Source organism: Arabidopsis thaliana (genome assembly GCF_000001735.4).
Source record: "Arabidopsis thaliana chromosome 1 sequence".
In the NCBI taxonomy this organism is placed as follows: Eukaryota; Viridiplantae; Streptophyta; class Magnoliopsida; order Brassicales; family Brassicaceae; genus Arabidopsis; species Arabidopsis thaliana.
The window spans coordinates 11,012,999-11,033,260 of NC_003070.9; the positions used below are offsets into that span (position 1 = coordinate 11,012,999).

The 20,262-nt window shown below is 32.6% G+C and overlaps 1 protein-coding gene, 3 long non-coding RNA genes, 1 other non-coding gene and 3 pseudogenes across 8 annotated transcripts; 3 read left to right on the top strand and 5 right to left on the bottom strand.

Annotated features, from left to right (window-relative positions):
• Positions 1 to 512: 512 nt before the first annotated feature.
• AT1G06383 lies at positions 513 to 944 on the bottom strand. The gene has a single exon (NR_139073.1). It is a non-coding gene; the product is annotated as an other RNA (long non-coding RNA).
• An 840-nt stretch (positions 945 to 1,784) lies between these two features.
• AT1G30930 (F-box family protein) lies at positions 1,785 to 2,915 on the bottom strand (the record flags this gene model as incomplete). The annotated part of the gene is made up of 1 exon (NM_102831.1): positions 1,785 to 2,915. The coding sequence occupies one exon, from the start codon at positions 2,913 to 2,915 to the stop codon at positions 1,785 to 1,787; it is 1,131 nt and encodes a 376-aa protein (NP_174379.1).
• A 578-nt stretch (positions 2,916 to 3,493) lies between these two features.
• AT1G06387 lies at positions 3,494 to 3,888 on the top strand. Its single transcript, NR_139074.1, has one exon. It is a non-coding gene; the product is annotated as an other RNA (long non-coding RNA).
• Positions 3,889 to 4,604: 716 nt separating this feature from the next.
• Positions 4,605 to 6,050, bottom strand: AT1G30935 (annotated as a pseudogene). Its single transcript has one exon.
• A 2,905-nt stretch (positions 6,051 to 8,955) lies between these two features.
• On the bottom strand, positions 8,956 to 10,391 carry AT1G30940 (annotated as a pseudogene). The gene has a single exon.
• Positions 10,392 to 13,339: 2,948 nt separating this feature from the next.
• On the bottom strand, positions 13,340 to 13,786 carry AT1G30945 (annotated as a pseudogene). The gene has a single exon.
• A 5,573-nt stretch (positions 13,787 to 19,359) lies between these two features.
• Positions 19,360 to 19,900, top strand: AT1G06393. Its single transcript, NR_139075.1, has 2 exons — positions 19,360 to 19,633; positions 19,765 to 19,900. It is a non-coding gene; the product is annotated as an other RNA (long non-coding RNA).
• On the top strand, positions 19,551 to 20,246 carry AT1G09095. The gene is made up of 2 exons (NR_143467.1): positions 19,551 to 19,632; positions 20,137 to 20,246. It is a non-coding gene; the product is annotated as an uncharacterized misc_RNA (transcript).
• The last annotated feature ends 16 nt before the right edge of the window (positions 20,247 to 20,262 follow it).

Consider the following 20,262-nt stretch of genomic DNA (forward strand, 5'->3'; position numbering starts at 1 on the left):
TGATTTGTTTTCAAAAAAAATAATAGTATTACGTGACTGACTTGATATTGATGTGTTTCTGTTTTCATCAAGATTTTGATGTGTTTTGTTTTAGTTTAAGTAAAACATATATATCTTTTCATTGTTGGTATTGAAGCGGCTAGTGGATATATGTGGTTCATCAGATCTCAACATAAAAAATGAACTTTATTGTTTAACCATCAACTCTAACAATTCAATCATTGACCAAAACTGAGGCAAAGGTTTCTTTTCTTTTTTTCCGAAAAAGGGTTGAGTGAGGCAATGGTTTCTTGACAGTCAAGTTACTGGATTTACAAAACACTAACGCAAAACAAGATAAGATTTTGTCATGATCAGGTTCCTTTCCTCGTATGCATAATCTTACTCTCTTGTTGATGAACAGACACGAGAAATGTTGAGAGCTCATCAGTTTACCTTTGTGCTATTTGTTAAGAAAAAGAGTTGAAACAAAAATTTCTATGGATATTTCAGGAGTTGAAATACAAGTTGACATTGACGTTGAAGCCACATATAAATTCCAACTTGTTGGGGGTCGGTTCGGGCCCAGATTGTAAAGGGCTAAACCGAGCCCATTTCCTAACAGAATGAGAAACCCAGAGTGAGTCAAAGCTAGATTCAACGAACAGAAGGAATGAGGAAGAGAATGACATGTGTACGGTGAAAGAGAATAAAGAGGGTAAAAGTGTAAAGCAACAGAGGAAAAGCCCTAGAAAGAATGTTCTATAAATACAGAAATAGAAAGAATGAAAGGATATGCGCAATTTCCGCTGACGGAGAAAGGACAAAGAAAGGACGCAAGTACAACATTCGAACTCGCTTCGTCTTCATTATCTCGCCTCGTCTTCACTCCACTTCGTCTTTACATTCTCATCTAATCGCTGGCTTGTTAACCTCGACGGATTCTTCATTTATTCCTAGAGACAACTTCGTACTTGTGTGATTCTTACATCAACACAACTCCTTCTTCACATCCTTAGATTATTCTTCTCACCGTTTTTGTCACTGTCCCATTAACCTTTTGGCTGTAGTTTAAGTGGTTAGAGCTCCTGGTAACACAGACTTCGTTGGGAAGCCTCGTCGACTTGTTCGTTTTGACTCCATTTAAAGGATTGTCGCAGTGCCGTAGATCTCACGTGTTTGCTATTACATTGCAGCCTTTGTGACTAGACCTGTGGATCCAAATCATGCTCCAGATCACTTTGTGATTTCTCAGTTCAGTTTGTTTCCTTTGGGTTCTGCTCTATATAGTCTCATAATGTTGTACAAAAGTTCTCTTGATTCCCTGAATAAACTTCTCAAGGAGCCTTTACCAGTCAACCGATTTAGACCAAGTAAGTTCCAATGAAAGTCGTAGTTAGTCTCTTCAAAGCTATTATTGCTTTCAAACAACAATTTATAAATTCTGTTACTGGGAAATGTGATCATTATTAGTGGACATTGAGATAAATTAACCAAGAAAAAAAATCGAATCAGACAGATTTAGAGCCAAAGAGGAAACCAAAGGGAAGGATGATGTAATCATAACCAATGAATTATTCGACTATTGATTAGGCGTTCTGATCTTATATATGTGACAATTTTAGCTAAACCAATAGAGTCATAGAGCTAAAAATACAAAATAAATAAGACAAGAATACAAAATAGTTAGGCCAATAGAGTGATGGAGCCTGTTAGCTAGGAATTCATACTTGTTCTGATGCTTGTTCTTCAAAGACTTGGAGAGATCACTAGATGTATGCCAGCATTGTTATGGTTACGATATTTCAGTCTTGTTGTAAAGGGATTGAGTTGAGTTGCAGCATTGCATCGTTAACACTAAGATCCTCTACATAATCTACAAAGGCGTTGCAAGCTATGCGATCAGGATTAGCTCCAAGACCTTGGATTTCAACACTTTGGACTTCGAGAGAGTTCCTTTCCGGATTGAAGTAGAAAACATAAAACGGATTAGACGCAAATTTCATGAACAAAACAATGTCACCGGTAGCAGTCATCCCAGCAACGGAAAGATTCTGCTTAACCTTAACCTTAACATATGTCGACCATTCATCTTTCTCAACATCCTCTAGAACTCGCATACGTAACTTAACGGGAAATCCAACACGATAAGCATACTTCAACTTAACCCCACATAATTTCCCCTTATAGTTTATCAATCCATTAAATTCAGAACGACATTTTGTGTCAACGAGCTTAAATTTCTCATATCTAACATCAAAACAAACTATCACATAATTTCCATCAGAATTCATAGCTGAGTAATACAAAACTCCATTGATACAAATCCTTGTCCACAAAGGCTCATGGGTAAAAGGACATTGGATTGTCCTCCATTTCAATTCCCCAGTTCTCAATGTCAGAATATAATGATCTACATCCTTGGAAGCTGTATAACCAGAAGCCATGAACAATACCTTGAATTCCTTATCAACTGGATCAAACCCTAAATAGCTATACATACCAAATACTCTAGGTTCAGGTAAGATAACATACTTTCCTGTGAGAGGATCACACAACACAGGCTTTTCATCTTCATCCTCCTTTGGGATACGCATACATTTAAAATAAATCAAACCAGAGGCATAGGTAAAATAAATGGATCCACTTATGCCTGCAGAGAACTTCTTCATATGAATATCGGCGGATTCTACAACAAGAGACGAATTCTGAGGCTGAGGCAGCGAGAGAAAGCTCCACTCGCTCCACTCACCGTCTTGTACAACAAATAAGATACGAGGACGAGCCTTGGACCTTGTTAGAAACAATTCGATGAAATATTTACGGCGAAAGATGGCTCTCCATTGCTTCGACACACAATGACACCTTGCTACTGATTTTGCTGTCGATCTCGAGACTATCTCGATGATGAGATCAATAGGGATCGAATTCTTCATGTTTTCCGTCGTATTTTGGTGATCGGACGGATGATGATGATATTAGAGGTGATATTGGGCCTTTAAATCATATAAATTTATATTAACTTTCTTCTTAGGGGGTGTTATTGGTTTATGATTTCAAAGAATTTTAGTGAAGTATAATATAGAAGTATGTTAAAGTTTTGTATTATTCATTTAAGATTTGTTAACTTAAAAGTAATCTAAAATCTTAAAATTTGGGGTTATTGGATTCATATTTTTATAAAGTCGTAAAAGTTTTGTGTTATTCAATTAAAGCAAAAAAATCTCTGATTGTTAATGATTTAAATTATTATGTTATTGGTTCATAACTTTCCACACTTTTTCACAAAATCAAATCATAGAGAGTCATGAAAAATATTATCAAAATATAGAGATTGTTTGAAAAACTTTATAAGATTATAAAAAACTAATCAACAAGATTATAAAAAACTCTCTAACAATAGTTTATAATCTTTCATTTATTTACTTTGTAGGATTTTAATGAAGTCATCGAAACTCTTTGTAAATTAGTAACCAATAACACTCGTGTAATCGGAAAAATAATGTAAGCATCCAAAAGCATATGGATGGGCTCATGAAGTTAACTAATGTTTTTCGTAAGTTGATACTTTTGATGACATTTTCCCCGTAATATGATTATTTGCTGGCGGGCAGTAGAAAAGCTAAGTTGTTTTTGGGGTTTGGTTGCTAAGGATTTCAATGGGATCGAAACTGGTTAATTGAAAATTCGAAAGGAAGAGGATTGACTCAAAGAGCTCTAACTTGGGGTCAGATTGTTGTTAGGTGTTTTTCTGTCTCCTTCTTGAACTGACTTTTTATGTCTTCTTCTTGAACTGACTTTTTATGTCTTCTTCTTGAACTGACTTTTCATTTGTGAATATAGTTTTGGCTGTTTTTGTCACTGTTTCCATTAATCTTTTGGCTGCGTTTTCAGTGGTTAGAGCTCATGGTATGGTTAATCTTATTGCGCTTTTCCATTTTAAAGGACTGTCTGCGGTGCTAACTGCTGAAGAGCTCACGTACGTGTTTGCTGCTATATTGCAACCTCTGACACTAGACCTGTGGATCCAAACTATTGCTTTAGATCAGTTTGCTATGTTCTAAGCCATGAAAGAAAACGAGGATCATCTTGGATTTCTTTCTTCCGATTCTGCTCTAAATAGTCACCATAACATATCCATGAAAGTCCTAGCGGTAGTCTCATAAAAGATTTGTTATGGCAGCATATTTGTCATTGAAAGTGAACCAGTTTACCTAAGAGTTATGGAGAGAAAGATCCTTACTTAAGAGTTATGCTAAACATTGCCAGGTATATCAAAAGCTAGTCCTATTTCAAAACTACATGAAACTTTTTTTTTTATCCATGGATAAGCTTTTTAATTTGGCCATGATCAAGAAAAAATTGGGATTGGAGCTTAAGAGCCGATTGAGACTTTTGACAAAGATTTACAAACTATTAGGCATATTCACGAATGTCTCCACAGTTGATGAAAATAGCTTAGCCAACAGAGTGATAGAGAATGTTAGCTAATGATTCATACTTGTTATGCTGCTTGTTTTTCACAGACGGCGCAGACTTGCATAGGTCACGAGATGTATGCCGGCGTTGTTGTGGCTTTGACTTGTTGATAACGATACTTCGGCCCTGTAGTACACCGATTAACCTTTTACTTCACAACTCGATTACTCTTTATTTTTGTTTCGTTATTTACTCGATAAGAAATGAATTATCTAACCCAACACAACCGAATGAGATAGTTAAAAAGAAGGAAAAACAAACAAAATAAAATAGCTAAGCTAACAGAGTGATTGAGCTTGTTTGCTAAGAATTCATAATTGTCCAGTTGCTTGTTCTTCACAGACTTGGAGAGGTCATGAGATGTATCTTGGCCTTGTTGTTGTAAAGGGCTTGACTTGAGTTGCAGCACTGCATCGCTAACACTAAAATCTTCTACATAGTCAACAAAGGCATGGCAAGCTATGTGATCACGATTAGCTCCAAGACCTTGGATTTCAACACTTTGGACTTGGAGAGTGTTCCTATCCGGATTGAAGTTGAAAACATAAAACGGATTAGTTGCATCTTCCATCGATAAAACAATGTCACCGGTTGCAGTCATCCCAGAAACAGAAAGATTCCGGTTAACCTTAACGACTTCACTCTCCGTCCACAAAGAGTAGACATGTTTCGACCATTCCGGTTTCTCGACATCCTCTAAAACCCACATACTCAACTTAACAGGAAATCCACCAACATGCCTAGCATACTCCAAATTAATCCCACATAATTTCCCCTTATAGTTTATCAACTGATCGTACCGATGTTTTGTGGCTATGAAATTGAATTTCTCAGACCTAACATCAAAGCAAGCTATGAGATGAGACCTTCCATTAGAATCAGAATAGTAAGCAGAGTAATACAAAACCCCATTAATGCATATCCTCTCCCAAAAAGGCTCATGTGTAAAAGGACATTGGATCTTCCTCCACTTCAATTCTCCAGTTCCCAATGTCAAAATATAATGATCTTCATCCTTCGAAGCTATAAAATCACAAGTATCCATGAACAATACCTTGAATTCCTTATCAATCGGATCAAACCCTAAATAGCTATACGAACCACCTACTCTAAGTTCAGGTAAGATCACATACTGGCCAGTGAGAGGGTCACACAACACACGCTTTGCATCCTCATCTTCCTTTGGGATGAACATTTTTTAAAAATAGATCAAACCAGAGGCATAGGTGCACTGATGTCTGCTTTTCCCTGAAGAAAACTTGGTATGAAAATCGGCGGCAGCTACTACAAGAGACGAACTCTCGTGACGATTCTGAGGCTGAGGCGTTGAGAGAAAGCTCCACTCACCGTCTTGTTGTACACCGATTAAGAGACGTGGACGAGCGTTGGATCTTGTTAGAAAGAGTTCGGTGAAAACTTGATGGCGAAGGATGGATCTCCATCGCTTCGAAACGCAACGACACCTGGCAACTGATTTTGCTGGTAATCTCGAGAGTATTTCGTAAATGAGATCAATCGGAATCGAATTCTTCATTTTTGCCGTCGTATTTTGGTGATCGGAAATGTGAAATCTCTCCTAAATTTTCTTACTACCTAATTAGATGAATGATGATATTAAAGATGGTGTATTTGCACCTATTTAAGTCCAATAAGTAAAACATGGTTTTAGTATGGGCCTTTAACCATCTAAAATTATATTTACTTTATGGGTTTTAGTGTTTGATCGAAAAAATAATTTTCAATGGCAACAAAAAAAAACATGGTTTGGAAGATAGATTGTTATGATGTTAATAATGATTTGCTAATCAAATTTCAACCGAAAATGGCTTTTTAATTTTTCAAGCTTCACTATTATATTCGTTCATGTATTTATGTGACTTCATTGTTTTAAACATTAATTCAGCTATTTGATCATTGAGCAACTGAGGTAATGGATATATATACAAAAGACTATCTAGCATGTATGTAACTTGCGAATAACGTCACCTAATAATGATTCAGATTCATATAATAAAATACAGTTAAACCTCTATAAATTAATACTCGATAAATTAATAACCTCTATAAATTAATAAATTTTTCCGGAGTTAGGACTAGGGTAAAAAGTGACACAAATCGATAAATTAATAAGATAATAACTTTTTCGAAAGTCCTATGTAAATATATGGTCTCATCAATATCATAAATTAATAATTGTATAAATATATCAATTATATATATACATTATATGTAAGATTTTTTTTTGAAATATAATTCTAATATTTTTTTGCTTAAATTTGTATTTATTCTTATTTAAATTTTAGTTCTAGTATTTTATTTTATCAAAAACTTTTGGTGTTTTTTTCTAAACATGATATTATTTTTTATTTGTAATTGATTTTTGAAAAATATTTTCTATAATGAAAAAATCCTATAGAAAATTTTGAAAAGTTACTAAATTAGAAAAATCTCTCTATAAATTAATATTTATCGATAAATTAAAACTTCTCTAAATGAATAAAATTGTGCAGTCCCAACATTATTAATTTATAGAGATTTTACTGTAATATAGAGATTTACTTTTTACTACTAAAACTACAAAATTTTAAAAATCAAATTTGATGTTTTTGAAATTAATCTACAAGTACAACAAAGAGACAACAAAATCTAACTATTTATTTGATTATAAAGAATACTTAAATGAAAATCATATAATTTAAATATAAGATTAAATATCCATAAAATATAGACAACATTTTGTAAAAATAAAATTTCTCCACATGTTAAATCACAGTAGCATTCATTTTGCTAACATAAAATTATCACATAGACACAGATTTTACCTTTTAACACAATAAGAAAGCATTTCTAAAAATCAACGGCTACTAGATTTGCCTATCTCAGAGACTTGACATCTTATAAAGATGTATGGTGTGTCCAAGTTAAGAGATCATGAATTCATGAACAATATATAGTTAAATATGGGGAGATTCGTCGATATATTGTTCATATATTGTGCAGAGAGCGCAATTGTTACATGCTACTAACGCTAAAGAAACCTTAGTTCTACTTCTCTTCTGCATCTAGCTGGTTGAAATTCGTTCGTACTCTCCTTTTGCATCGTTTGGTGATCTTGAAGAGCTCTGATTTCATACCCAAATATGTTATCTAGTTTCGTTTCAGTGATTATACCTGATTTCTCTTCAGTGTTTTCTTTTATGAATTCTTGTAAGGTTTCTTTGTGTTTGTATTCCATGGAAATCATAACTGAAGAATTGGCTTGTTTGAGTCAATCTAGTTTAGACGTCGACAAAAAAAAAAACTACAAATTTAATTATAATAATTAAATTTGATGTTTTTGAAATTAATTTGCAAATACAATAAACATGCAACAAAATCTAACTATTTATTTGATTATAAAAAATACTAAAATGGAAAATCATATAATTAAAATATAAGATTATATATCCGTAAAATATAGACAACATTTTGTAAAAATAAAATTTCCCCACATGTTAAATCACAGTAGTATTCATTTTGCTAACATAAAATTATCACATAGACACAGATTTTACCTTTTAACACAATAAGAAAGCATTTCTAAAAAACAACGACTACTAGATTTGCCTACCTCAGAGACTTGACATCTTACAAAGACGTATGATGCGTCCAGGTTAAGAGATCATGCATTCATGAACAATATATAGTTAAATATGTGGAGATTCGTCTATATATTGTTCATGTATAGGTTTATGAGAAACTAGGTTTTCATGTACTTAAATTTGATTTTAAACTTATTTTATTATTGTAAATTATTCTTAGAGAGCACATATAACTCTTGCAGGTTCAAGCTTCATGTTCATGTTATGGATGTGATTACACCTTATGGTTTCTTCAATCCCAGGATTGGATTCTTTGACAAAGTTGACCAAGACGATGGAAATGTATATAAGTATAAATTTTTTAATATATTCAACGAAAAAAGGAAATTTCTGTTCGTCCAAAAAAGAAAGGAAACAGAGAGATTAATATGTAAATAATAGATAATTACGGATTAGGTTGTAATTACTTTTAACCTAGTCTCCTCATTGTATGACTCTATATATACTTGTAATCTCTTCACAATAATATCAAGCTTCCTATTCTACAATTAACACTTTTTGTTGTAGACTCTGTTTCAGATGCTAAATAAAGATCAATAGGTTTAACCTAACACTTTTTAACCTAAAAATAATGATTCCGATTCATATAAAACTGTCACTGAATCTATAAACTGATTTAGACCGAAGTGTGTTCCAAGGAAAGTCCTCAGTGGTAAATGTGACGACATCATCTTTGTTAATGGATTTGAACCATTTGCTCAAGACTTAAGGACAGATAAATTGTAGAGAATATCACCTTTTACTTCAAAACTCGATGACTCTTATATTTTGTTTCGTTATTTAAGGACCCACGATTCATCAAGGAAATATTTCGGATCAGACAGATTTGGAGCCAAAGGGGAACCACAAGGAAATATATTGTAAATTTGTAATCATAAGAAATGAATTATCTAACCCAACCCAACCGAATGATATAGCTAAAAAGAAGGAAAAACAAACAAAATAAAATAGCTAAGCTAACAGAGTGATTGAGCCTGTCTGCTAAGAATTCATACTTGTTCTTCACAGACGGAGCAGACTTGGAGAGGTCATGAGATGTATCTTGGCCTTGTCGTGGTTTTGGCCTCTTGGTAACGATATTTTGGCCTTGTTGTTGTAAAGGGCTTGACTTGAGTTGTCGCACTGCATCGTTAACACTAAGATCCTCTACATAGTCAGCAAAGGCGTAATAAGACATGCAAGCACGATTAGCTCCAAGACCCTCGACTTCAACACTTGGGACTTGCAGAGTTTTCCTTTCTGGATTGAAGTAGAAAACATAAAACGGCTGAGATGCATATTTTGTCGACAAAACAATGTCACCGGTAGCAGTCATCCCAGAAACAGAAAGATTATGGTTAACCTTAACGACTTGACTCTCCGTCCACAACGAGTAGACATGTTTCGACCATTCCGGTTTCTCGACATCCTCTAAAACCCACATACTCAACTTAACGGTAGATCCACCATCATGACTAGCATACTCCAAAATAATCCCACATAATTTCCCCTTATAGTTTATCAATCCATTAAATCTAGAACGGCATTCTGCGTCAACGAGCTTGAAATAACATCAAAACAAACTATCACATAATTTCCATCAGAATTCATAGCTGAGTAATACAAAACTCCATTGATACAAATCCTTTCCCACACAGGCTCATGGGTAAAAGCACATCGGATCCTCCTCCATTTCAATTCCCCAGTTCCCAATGTCAGAATATAATGATCTAGATCCTTCCAAGCTATATTATTACGAGTAGTCATGAACAATACCTTGAATTCCTTATCAACTGGATCAAACCCTAAATAGCTATACGAATCACCTACTCTAAGTTCAGGTAAGATCACATACTTTCCTGTGAGAGGGTCACATAAAACATGCTTTGCATCCTCATCCTCCTTTCGGATGCACATACCATCAAAATAAATCAAACCAGAGGCATAACTACAAGAATAATTGCTTATGCCTTTAGAAAACTTCATATGGAAATCGGCAGGAGACAACTTATTCTCACATGGATTCTGAGACTGAGGCGTTGAGTAAAACCTCCACTCACCGTCTTGTTGTACACCAATTAAGAGACGTGGACGAGCCTTGGACCTTGCTAGAAACAACTCGGTGAAAACTTGATGGCGAAGGATGGATCTCCATTGCTTTTACACACAACGACACCTCGCAACTGATATTGCTGGTAATCTCGAGAGTATCTCGTAAATGAGATCATTCGGGATCCAATTCTTCATTTTAACCGGCGTATTTTGGTGATCGGACGGCGAAGATCTGTGAAAATCTATTCGACCTAACTAGATGATGACATTAGAGGTGGTGGATTTGAAACCTAATTAACCATCCTAATTTATATGGGCTTTAGTGTTGATAGAAAATTGTTGTCCAAAAAAAAAAAAGTGTTGATCGTAAAAAAATAATATTTCAATGACAAGATAAAATTTCTGTTGACAAAAATAAAAAATAAAAAAATGGCAAGATAAATTTGGTCCGATGAGGTTTAAAAAAAAAAAAGAAATTGATGGCTTCATATTTGATAATTATTTTCTTAGTGTTGATAAAAAAAAATATATATATATCACAGTTCACACATATCATAATGATTGATGAACAAACACTAAAAAGAATATTTTTGAAAAGGCTTTAGACCATCTCCAATGGTTGTTTTTATTTTATTTTTATAAAATAGAAAAAAAAATAGAGATTTCTACTTTCACTACAATAATTCTTTAAAAATAGAGATCTTTATTTGTTAGAAGAGAAAATAGAGGCAAAAAAATAGAGATAAAAATAGAAATGGGTTGGAGTAAAATAGAGGTAGAAATAGAGTATAGAGACAAAGATAGAGATGAGTTGGAGATGTTCTTAGAGAAAATACAATTAAAGAATGAAAGTGTACAATTCTTTTGCATCAGGATTTGATGTGTTTTGTTAATGGGTAAGATTGGGCTTTATTGATTCTGTCCAATCTGAGAAACAGAACGATCAGCCCACTACAATCTTCAGGAAGCCCAATCTCGGAAACAATTACTCCGGCCCGTAATGACGACCGCCTTGTCAATGTAAGGGTATTCTCGACAAATCACCTCGGGATATCCTATTATACGGACGACTAAATAGTAGAATGGCAAGTTTGGCGAAGGGCAACTTTTTGGACCCATCAACGGAGAAAGAACAAGCAATCAACTCGTCTTCAAGATCAGCTCGTCTTCAAGATCAGCTCGTCTTCAAGATAAGCTCGTCTACCAACAATCAACTCCTACTCAAGATCAGATCGATTTAAAGCACTTAGCTCGTTCCTCAACGTCGAGCTTGTAGTCCGTCTACCTCAGCTAAAGCTCGTGATCAAGTGACTGATTCTTCATCTTCCCTAGAGACTCTATTCGTACTTGTTTGATTCGTGTATCAACATGTTTGTTAGTTTAAGTGAAACATAAATCTTTCATTATTGGCACTCATGAAGTGTCTAGTGGTAATGATTGCTCATCAAATCTCAACAGAAAAAATGGTTTCTTAATCTTCAAATATTCCTATGACTCCATTGTTCAAACATCAATTCAACTATTCAATCAGTGAGCAACTGATGAGGTAATGGTTTCTTAACAATCAAGTTATTGAATATACAAAAAAAAACACTTACACCAAACAATATAACACTTTTCATGATCAAAGCAAGTCCCTTTCCTCGTAACTAAAATCCTCACTCTCTTGTCGTTACATTTTAAACAAAATTCTTGGTTCAATACGTTTACAATGTAGGACACACTTAAACGGAGGAAAGTCAGTTTAGTTTTCTTCTCTGCTTATTCTTGGTTTAGAAATCTCTCTAGGTCTAATCTTTTACGAGAACTATTGTGATGAATAGATACCAGAAAGAAGCTCATGAAATTTAATATTTAACCAAAAAAAAAAAAAAAAAAATCATGAAGAAAACTAAACTGACTTGTTAGTTTTTCAGTAGGTTTAGAGAAACTATCAAAAGAAGCAAAATTTTCAATTCTGTGGTACAATTATTTTTTTAGTTTAAGCGAAGCATAAATCTTTCATTGTTGTTACGTAATTGGCGAATGGTATGATTGTTCAAGGCATTGCTCAACAGATCTCAATAGAAAGAAACCTCTAATCCTCAATCTTCACTGATATCTTTATATTATATTTAAACATCAACAGAATTCAAAAGGCCTTTCTGCCCCTTGTTTTTTTGAAAACGCAATGTAGGATATAACATTAGTTTGCTCTCACAATTTGGACATGATAATTAACCAGAAAATAAATATAATATTGTAAACGACAATTAAGTCACATAACTAACACTTTTTAACCAAATTATAAACATTTCTATGTATATATGTGGAGTTGAATTACAAGCTGACATTGAAGTTGAAGCCATAGATATAGATTCCAACTCTTTCACAACCTCATGTCATTATCTTGTCACTGTTTTTTTTTGTCACTTTGTGATGTTCTCAGTCATATTCAATTTCTTTCTTTCGGTTCTACTCTAAATAGTCTCATAACGTTTTCCTTCGGTTCTCTTGATTCCTTGAATAAGCTTCTCAAGATACTACTAATAAACCAATATAGCTAGACCCAAGTATGTTCCAAGGAAATTCCTAGTTAGACTCTTGAAAAATATTTGTATTGCTTTGAAACAACAATTCACAAACTCTAGATGTCACTGCGAAATGTGATGACAGCATCTTTGTTAGTGGATGTGAACCATTTTTCAAGACTTACGGATAGAGAGATAATTAAAGAAAATATCACCTTTTATGGCGTAAAATTATGATCTCGTTTGCAAGATATATTAAAAGCTTGTCCTACTTCAAAACTCCATGAATCTTGTCTTTTGTTTCGTTATCTAAGGATCAGTGTTTCAAATTTTTCCATGAACAAGAACCCACGATTAATCAAGAAAATAGCTAGGTCTGCCGAATGATATAACAAAAAAAAAAGCAAAAAACAAAAATAAAATAAAATAGCAAAGCCAACAGAGTGATATAGCATGTTAGCAAATGATTCAATGACGGTTGTGATGGTTGTTCTTCACAGACGGAGCAGACTTGCAGAGGTGACGAAATGTATGCCGGCGTTGTTGTTGTTTTGGCCTCTTGGTAACGATATTTCAGCAATTCAGCCATTTTGTAAAGAGCTTGACTTGAGTTGCATTGCATCGTTAACACTAAGATCCTCTACATAGTCTACAAAGGCATAAACTCTGCGATTAAGGTAATCTTCAAAACCTTGGATTTTAACACCTTAAAGTGTTTTTCTTTTCGGGATTGAAGTAGAAAACATAAAACGGTTTGGATGTAGATATATATGACTCCGAAAAAACAATTTCACCTATAGCATTCATCCCACCAACGCAAATATTGTAGTTACACTGCTGAAATTCAATGGTCTCCGGCAAAGAGTAAACATGTCTCGACCATTCGTGTTTCTCGACATCCTCTAGAACCCACATACGTAACTCAACGGGATATACACCACCATGATTATACGCCAAATCAATCCCACCTAATTTACCTTTGTAGTTTATCAATTTTGTAGATGAAAAAAGGAAGCTTGATGCATTGATAAAATTGAATTTCTCAGACCTAAAATCAAAAGAAACTATCAGAAGATATCCATGAGCTGAACTAGCCAGAGTAATACAAAACCCCATTGATGCATATCTCTTTCCAAAAAGGTTCATGGGGTAACGGACATTTTATCTTCCTCCATCTCAATTTTTCAGTTACGGATAGAGAGATAATTAGTCAAGAACAACTCGGTGAAATCTTGACTGCAAAGTATAGACGCCCATTGCTTCGACACGCAACGACTCCTATCGATTGACTTTGTAGACAATCTCAATAATATCTCGAGAAAGAGATCATTAGAAATGGAATCAAAAGTTTTTCCACTATCCATGATCGGACGGAAAAAGATATTTGAGGATACAAATCGCAGAGACAGCTCTCACTAGTGTTGATAACCTAATTAGATGATTTTAGTTAATCTTAGGGAGGAGGTAAACCTAAGGCCCAAGACGCATGGGCTTTTAACAATCCAAATATATATTATACTTAAAAATAGTTCAATGGCAATTACATGGTTTGGAACTTTGGAAAATGGATTCCATTATGTGGGGAAAACAAGTGAAGTTGGTGATTTTGTCGTTGTCCTTTGAAAACTCTACGCTCCTGGTGAAGCAGCAACTTGAAAAAGTCATAAGCACTCTAGTCATGGAGTATGCAAATTTCTCCATCTCTTGTTCTCATCTTTCACAAGAGAATTAAGAACTAGTAACACTTTTATTAGGATGAACAGTCAGACAGATACTTGACTTAAATTTTCTTTTGATTCTTGCAAGGCTTCTCTGTGTTTATCTTCTTAAGAATGTCATTGTGAAAGCTTTGTTTTAAGGTCTCATTCATGATTTCTCTTTTGTTTTTACTTTTAATGGTTCGTTTTTGGCTTGTGTGCATGTTTCTTTCTCATAAACTAGTTTCGAAAGATTAGTTCTCTGTTTGGTAACGATTTACTTTTACTTTTTCTTATTAAATGAGAGAGACTGTTTATGTATGTTTGATACCGATTTAAGGGGTTTTGAATTTTTTTATTTCTCTTCTATGCAGGACATGTCTCAAGATCTATCAGTGACCCTCTTTCTATCTATAGTAAAACCTCTATAAATTAATAATGTTGGGACCGACAAATTCTACTAATTTATAAAAGTATTAATTTATCGATAAATTAATTTATTGATTTATAAAGAAATATTTTTTGTTTCATTTGAAAATTTCATGTTCAAAGTCTACGATATTGCGATACCTTTAGAACCACTTACCCGTAAGAAAGTAATTATCGCGTCTAAAATTCTCTACAATTTATCAATTTCTAGTTTTATACATTTTTTGTACATATAATATTATGTTAGGCATTTTATTTCACTACTCCTTCATAAAATTATAATATGCTTGAAATGATGCAATAAGATATCGTATTCAGATTGTATATATACAACTTTATCCTTTATATACAACAGAAAATAAAAAATACTAATTAATATGAGTAATTAACGTGTGAATGTTCATAATAAGTATATAAAAAATCATTGTCATATATGTTCCACTATATACATACCCATATAAACATGCTTATCATAAGTAGTCAGGGGCGGATCTATGTTGAGACTAGGTAGGGCACGTGCCCTATACTAATTGTTAAAACAGTTTTAATTGATCATTACTTATTGATATCTCTTGGCTCATTTGGCATAGAGTACCCCAGGTTAAGTTCCTGAGCGACATGTTCGAGCCTCTTTAATCACTTTATTTTGCTCAATTTTTTTTGTCCACGTCCTCTTTTAGTCTCTTTCTAGTTCCTACATGTTTTAATTCTCCTTTATTATTAACTGCAGTTCTTTTATTGATTTTATTGTTTTCTTTATATAAAATTATGTTCCTTCAATTATATTTATCTTTGTAATTCAAGTTTAACTTTAACATATTTTATGTCATTAATTTAGTATTAATACCAATGATTTAGAGTATAAACTTTAAACTGTGTGATATTGTTAGATGCTGTAAACTTTAAGTAATATTTTATTAATAATTTACATTTTCTATTATGAGTTGTAACTATGCTATTTCAAAATTAAATATTTCTAATATATGTACTTAAGTATATTTAGATTATTTCATTAAAATTAGTGTCTTTTTTAGATTTCAAATTTAAATATTTTAAGGGTGGAAATTATATTCACGTAATATTTTATTATTAAAGTATAAGTTTAATATTGTAAATTTTAATATGTGCCCCATACAAATTTTGTTTCTAGATCCGCCACTGTAAGTAGTCATATGATCTTTTGATTGATATATTGTTATTAAACAAAATTTATTGTAGTAAATTACAAAATTTATTGTATTGTTATTTGAAATCTGAAATTTGATTGTGTATTATGCAATGTAATATCTTTTTTATATTATTTGAACCAGTGATATTTTCTACTAAAAGTATCATTATCCATACATTGATTGATATTAAACATATATATAAGTTCTATAAATAAATTAGTTATTATTTTCATTATTTTAAGAAAAAAAATTGGAATCTTCTCATTAAATTTAAGTAATATTTTATTTTTAGAATCTTCTAAATATGTATAATTTATTTAATTTAATTGATATTATATGTTTTGGAAATAATTCGTTTATAAATGTATTGGTAATATCTGATTATAAAAAATAAAGGTAGCTTATATATTAAAATCTTTGTTACATATAATTTTTATGTTTTTATATAAAAAATGAAAGTAGTTATCTAATGTTATGGTAAAGGATTCTAAAGTTATCTCTCTATTCATGATCCTTGTATTTGTTGATCGGACGGAGAGACTCCACTTTATAGAGTTTGGGGCTATGGCATTTATCGGTTTGGGTTACTCAGTTTGGTTTCGGTTTAAAAGCATGAAACCGATCAGCATTCTTTGTCATATCTCGGGTCGTACACAAATCACAATTGACAATCTAATGATGGATGTTTGTAAGAGTCGTGTCTTGAGTGAAATTTGGGATCCAGTTTCAACTATGTAGTCATTTTTTCTTCACTAATTCATACATTTCCGCCAATAAGATAGATGTGATGGTTAACCTTTCAAGCTTATAGAGAGTTCGCTAGTAGTCTCTTCTTTTTTTTGGGTTCAGTTATGAATCATCAAAATCAGTTTCTCGTAATTAAAGACTCAAAAACCAACAGAAATGTTTTACTAGATATGTTACAATGGATACAAAACGCCAAGACATCTCCCGACTGACTTTGTAGGCAATCTCGAGAAGAAGTCGAGAAAGAGATCAATTGGGATGGAATCTAGAGTTTTTTCTTTCTCTATTCATGATCGTTGTATTTGTCAATCGAACGGAGAGACTCCAATATTATAGAGTTCGAAACCTAGGGCATAAATTGGTTTGGTTTGGTTTGGTTTATCTGTTTGATGTTGGTTTAAAGGCATAAAACCGGCTCGTACATTCCTAATTCAACATTTCTTTTCTATTTTGCTTATTCTTTCTTGGCGTATTACCACTCTGCCAGAGATTTTTGTGTCAAAACATTATCTTTGTGACAAACTGATATCTTCGTAATTCATATTCATATGACTTTACTGTTTAAACATCAATTATACTAATTCATATTCAGTCATTATATTGACTCAATTGAGGCAATGGTTTCTTAACGACCAAGTTATTAGATACACAAAGACTTACGCCAACAATATAACATTTGTCACTATCAAAGCAAGTCTTTTTCCTAGTGTATAAAATCTCAGTCTTCCTGTCGTTACATATAAAGTTAAACAAGAAAAAAGAAGGTTTTTCTTAGTTCAGTTTTGGAGGGAAAGGGCACATGACATAATATAAAACGGAGGAAAGCTTCATGATGTTACAAAAATGGTACGTGGTCGAGCTCTTTAACATAAGAACATTGATTAATTCAATTTCCGATGATTCATTTTTTTTTTTTCCATTCTACTTCCTATATTTGACCTTTTTCTCTTAAATCTTGAATTTGAGCAAATGACAGCTTTTGTAGCTACTGTTTCATTCAATCTGATTATCTCATATATGCTCTACTTGTGTCTATGTATGTTTCCTTGTCCCTCCGAATTCAATCACCATTTCTAAATTTTCCCCCGGTGTTTAAAAATATAAAAGGAAATTCCCACAATTTTATAAAAAAAAAACATTTAGCTCTCATTCCCAATTTCAATTTCGAAAGGTTTTCATATATTTCACATACACAACAAATTTTCAAACTGAGATATGACCTAGTAGAAAAATCCCAACCTCGTTAGTCGTTACCTTAGTCAGCAACGATAAATAAAACGAACAAACCCACTCCCTTAACATCGATTTATTAATAAAAACTAAACATATATATGTGAGTTTGATAAATAAATAAAAACGAATTTGATTGCGTACGTTTCTTTATTTTATGTATGTCTATAGTTTTGAAAAAATAATTAACGCAATACACTCATTCACTTGTGTCATCGTAAACCCTCAAAATTTTGGATTTCTTCCAAATTCCTAACCATTCCAAATGTTGGATCTCTTTAATTATTAATTAGGACAGGTTCTACCTCATAAATTTTCGCATTTTATAGTTTTCGGATAATTCGTCGAGGAATTATTTAACATAGATCTTTCCTTCGCTGGCAAATTAGCTCACATTTAGAGTTATATCCCAGTATTTAAGTGGGAAGATGGTTACTTATCGTTCAAGGATGTTACCGGAGAGATTACAAATGTATTCGTTTTTCACTTACGCCATATAACGTTTCAAGGATACGCGGGGATAAGTGAGATTATTTCCAACAAATGAATTTGGAGGATGTTATATACTTATATTTACCATTTTATTTGTATAACTACAAAAAAAAAATCATTTGTAAGTCAACTCTCAATTTCATCAAAAATATAGTCCACTATATTTATCCTCAAATTCTTTATATACCTTTATTTATATTGTATACATTGCTAGATTCATCTACTAAAGTAAAAGTAAGGGCCAGTTGAGTTACTACTGATCTAGGTGAAAAGTTAAAATAAGTGTCAAAAGGTGAAAAACAAAATAAGGTTTGCTTGAAGAGTGAAGATAACCCAAACTACCAAGTTCGAAAAAGTTTTTAACTTTTTTCCATAAGTGGCGGTTTCGTGAAGGTTAATATTTACTTTTGAGTTCTAGAATATGATAGCTACAACTTTTTTACCCCCTCATTTCCATAGATTTTAGAGCTAAGATAGAATTTGATGAACAGACAATACATTAACATACACGTACGTACGTACATATAAACGTATGCATGCATATATGACTATTGACTATATATGTATGAGAAAGAAAATGTGTGCAGTAATCTAAAATCACATAACTGACCATAGTTTTAGTTTTTATTTATAAAATCATTTGTATGTTCCTTGATTGAATAAGTTAATAGCTTTAGTAACAAACTTTAAACTGAAAATTTACCCAAAAAAAGAACTCAGAAAAAGATGTTCTAGAGAACAAGGAGCATATTGTAATAATCCTCGAGATAAAGTCCCTAAATATATATCTAATTATACTAAATCAACAGTCACTTTTTCAATAACTGATACATTCTCCTTTCGACATGTGACATAAGTCTCATTTTTTGATGTTTTACTTTTTTTAGATCAATTTTCATTTGTTATTGGAAAAAAAATAAGTTTCCACAAAAAGAAAAAGATATTCTCCTACATCTTAGCAACTCTTCTTTTTCACGTTTTAAGAATTCTCTGTTTTAATTGCCCCACTTCTACAATTGAACAACACCTCCCCCAAAAAAAAACTATCGCTCATCTCCACGGTTTTAATTTTTTTCTGCAACTATGATATCCAATTTTCCTCGACCATACATAATTATAATCTTTGCTGATATACCAAAATTTTAGAATTTTTTTATTAAATACAGTTTACAGCGATGAAGACATTAATTTTGGCATTTGTATTTTGCGGGAGAATACAAACAACAAGGTCAGTCATCTACTTCACATGCATTCAAATTTATATTCTTTTATGTTAGACAATGTTATAAGCCTTTGTTTCTTAATTCGTAATATGGTGTTATTTTCCAAATCTATAATTTGGCTTATTAGTTTGCAGTTGAACAAGCTAGGGCATGTATAGATGTGTCTTTATAGTTATTAGCGTATACAAAGAACAAATTGGACGATAGATGTGTCTTTCAATAATTTCTTATTTTTTCCTTACAATGTTTTTTTTTGTCTTTCTGTATTTGATGTTTTCTTCATAATAATTGCATTTTCTATCCCTCTCGAAAATTAGTACCTCAATCAAATTGATCTCAAGTCAAGTTCTGGACACAACTACCTTTTATCTTTTTGAATTTAATGTTAAATTATATTCAAAATAAAAATAAACGTTTTTCTTTGAATTTAACTCTATTTGTTTTCTTTTGGAAAGTTGATGAGTGATTGTCGGTAACTATACTAAAAATGGTTTTGCATTTTTCTATAGGTGTGGTATGCCTTGGTACGTGGAGGAAACAAGTTAGACACATAAGCACATATGTACTAGACGCAAATAATGTCACAAAAACGGTTTAAAATATCTGGTTTTCAGTTTGCATGTCGTACTTATAAC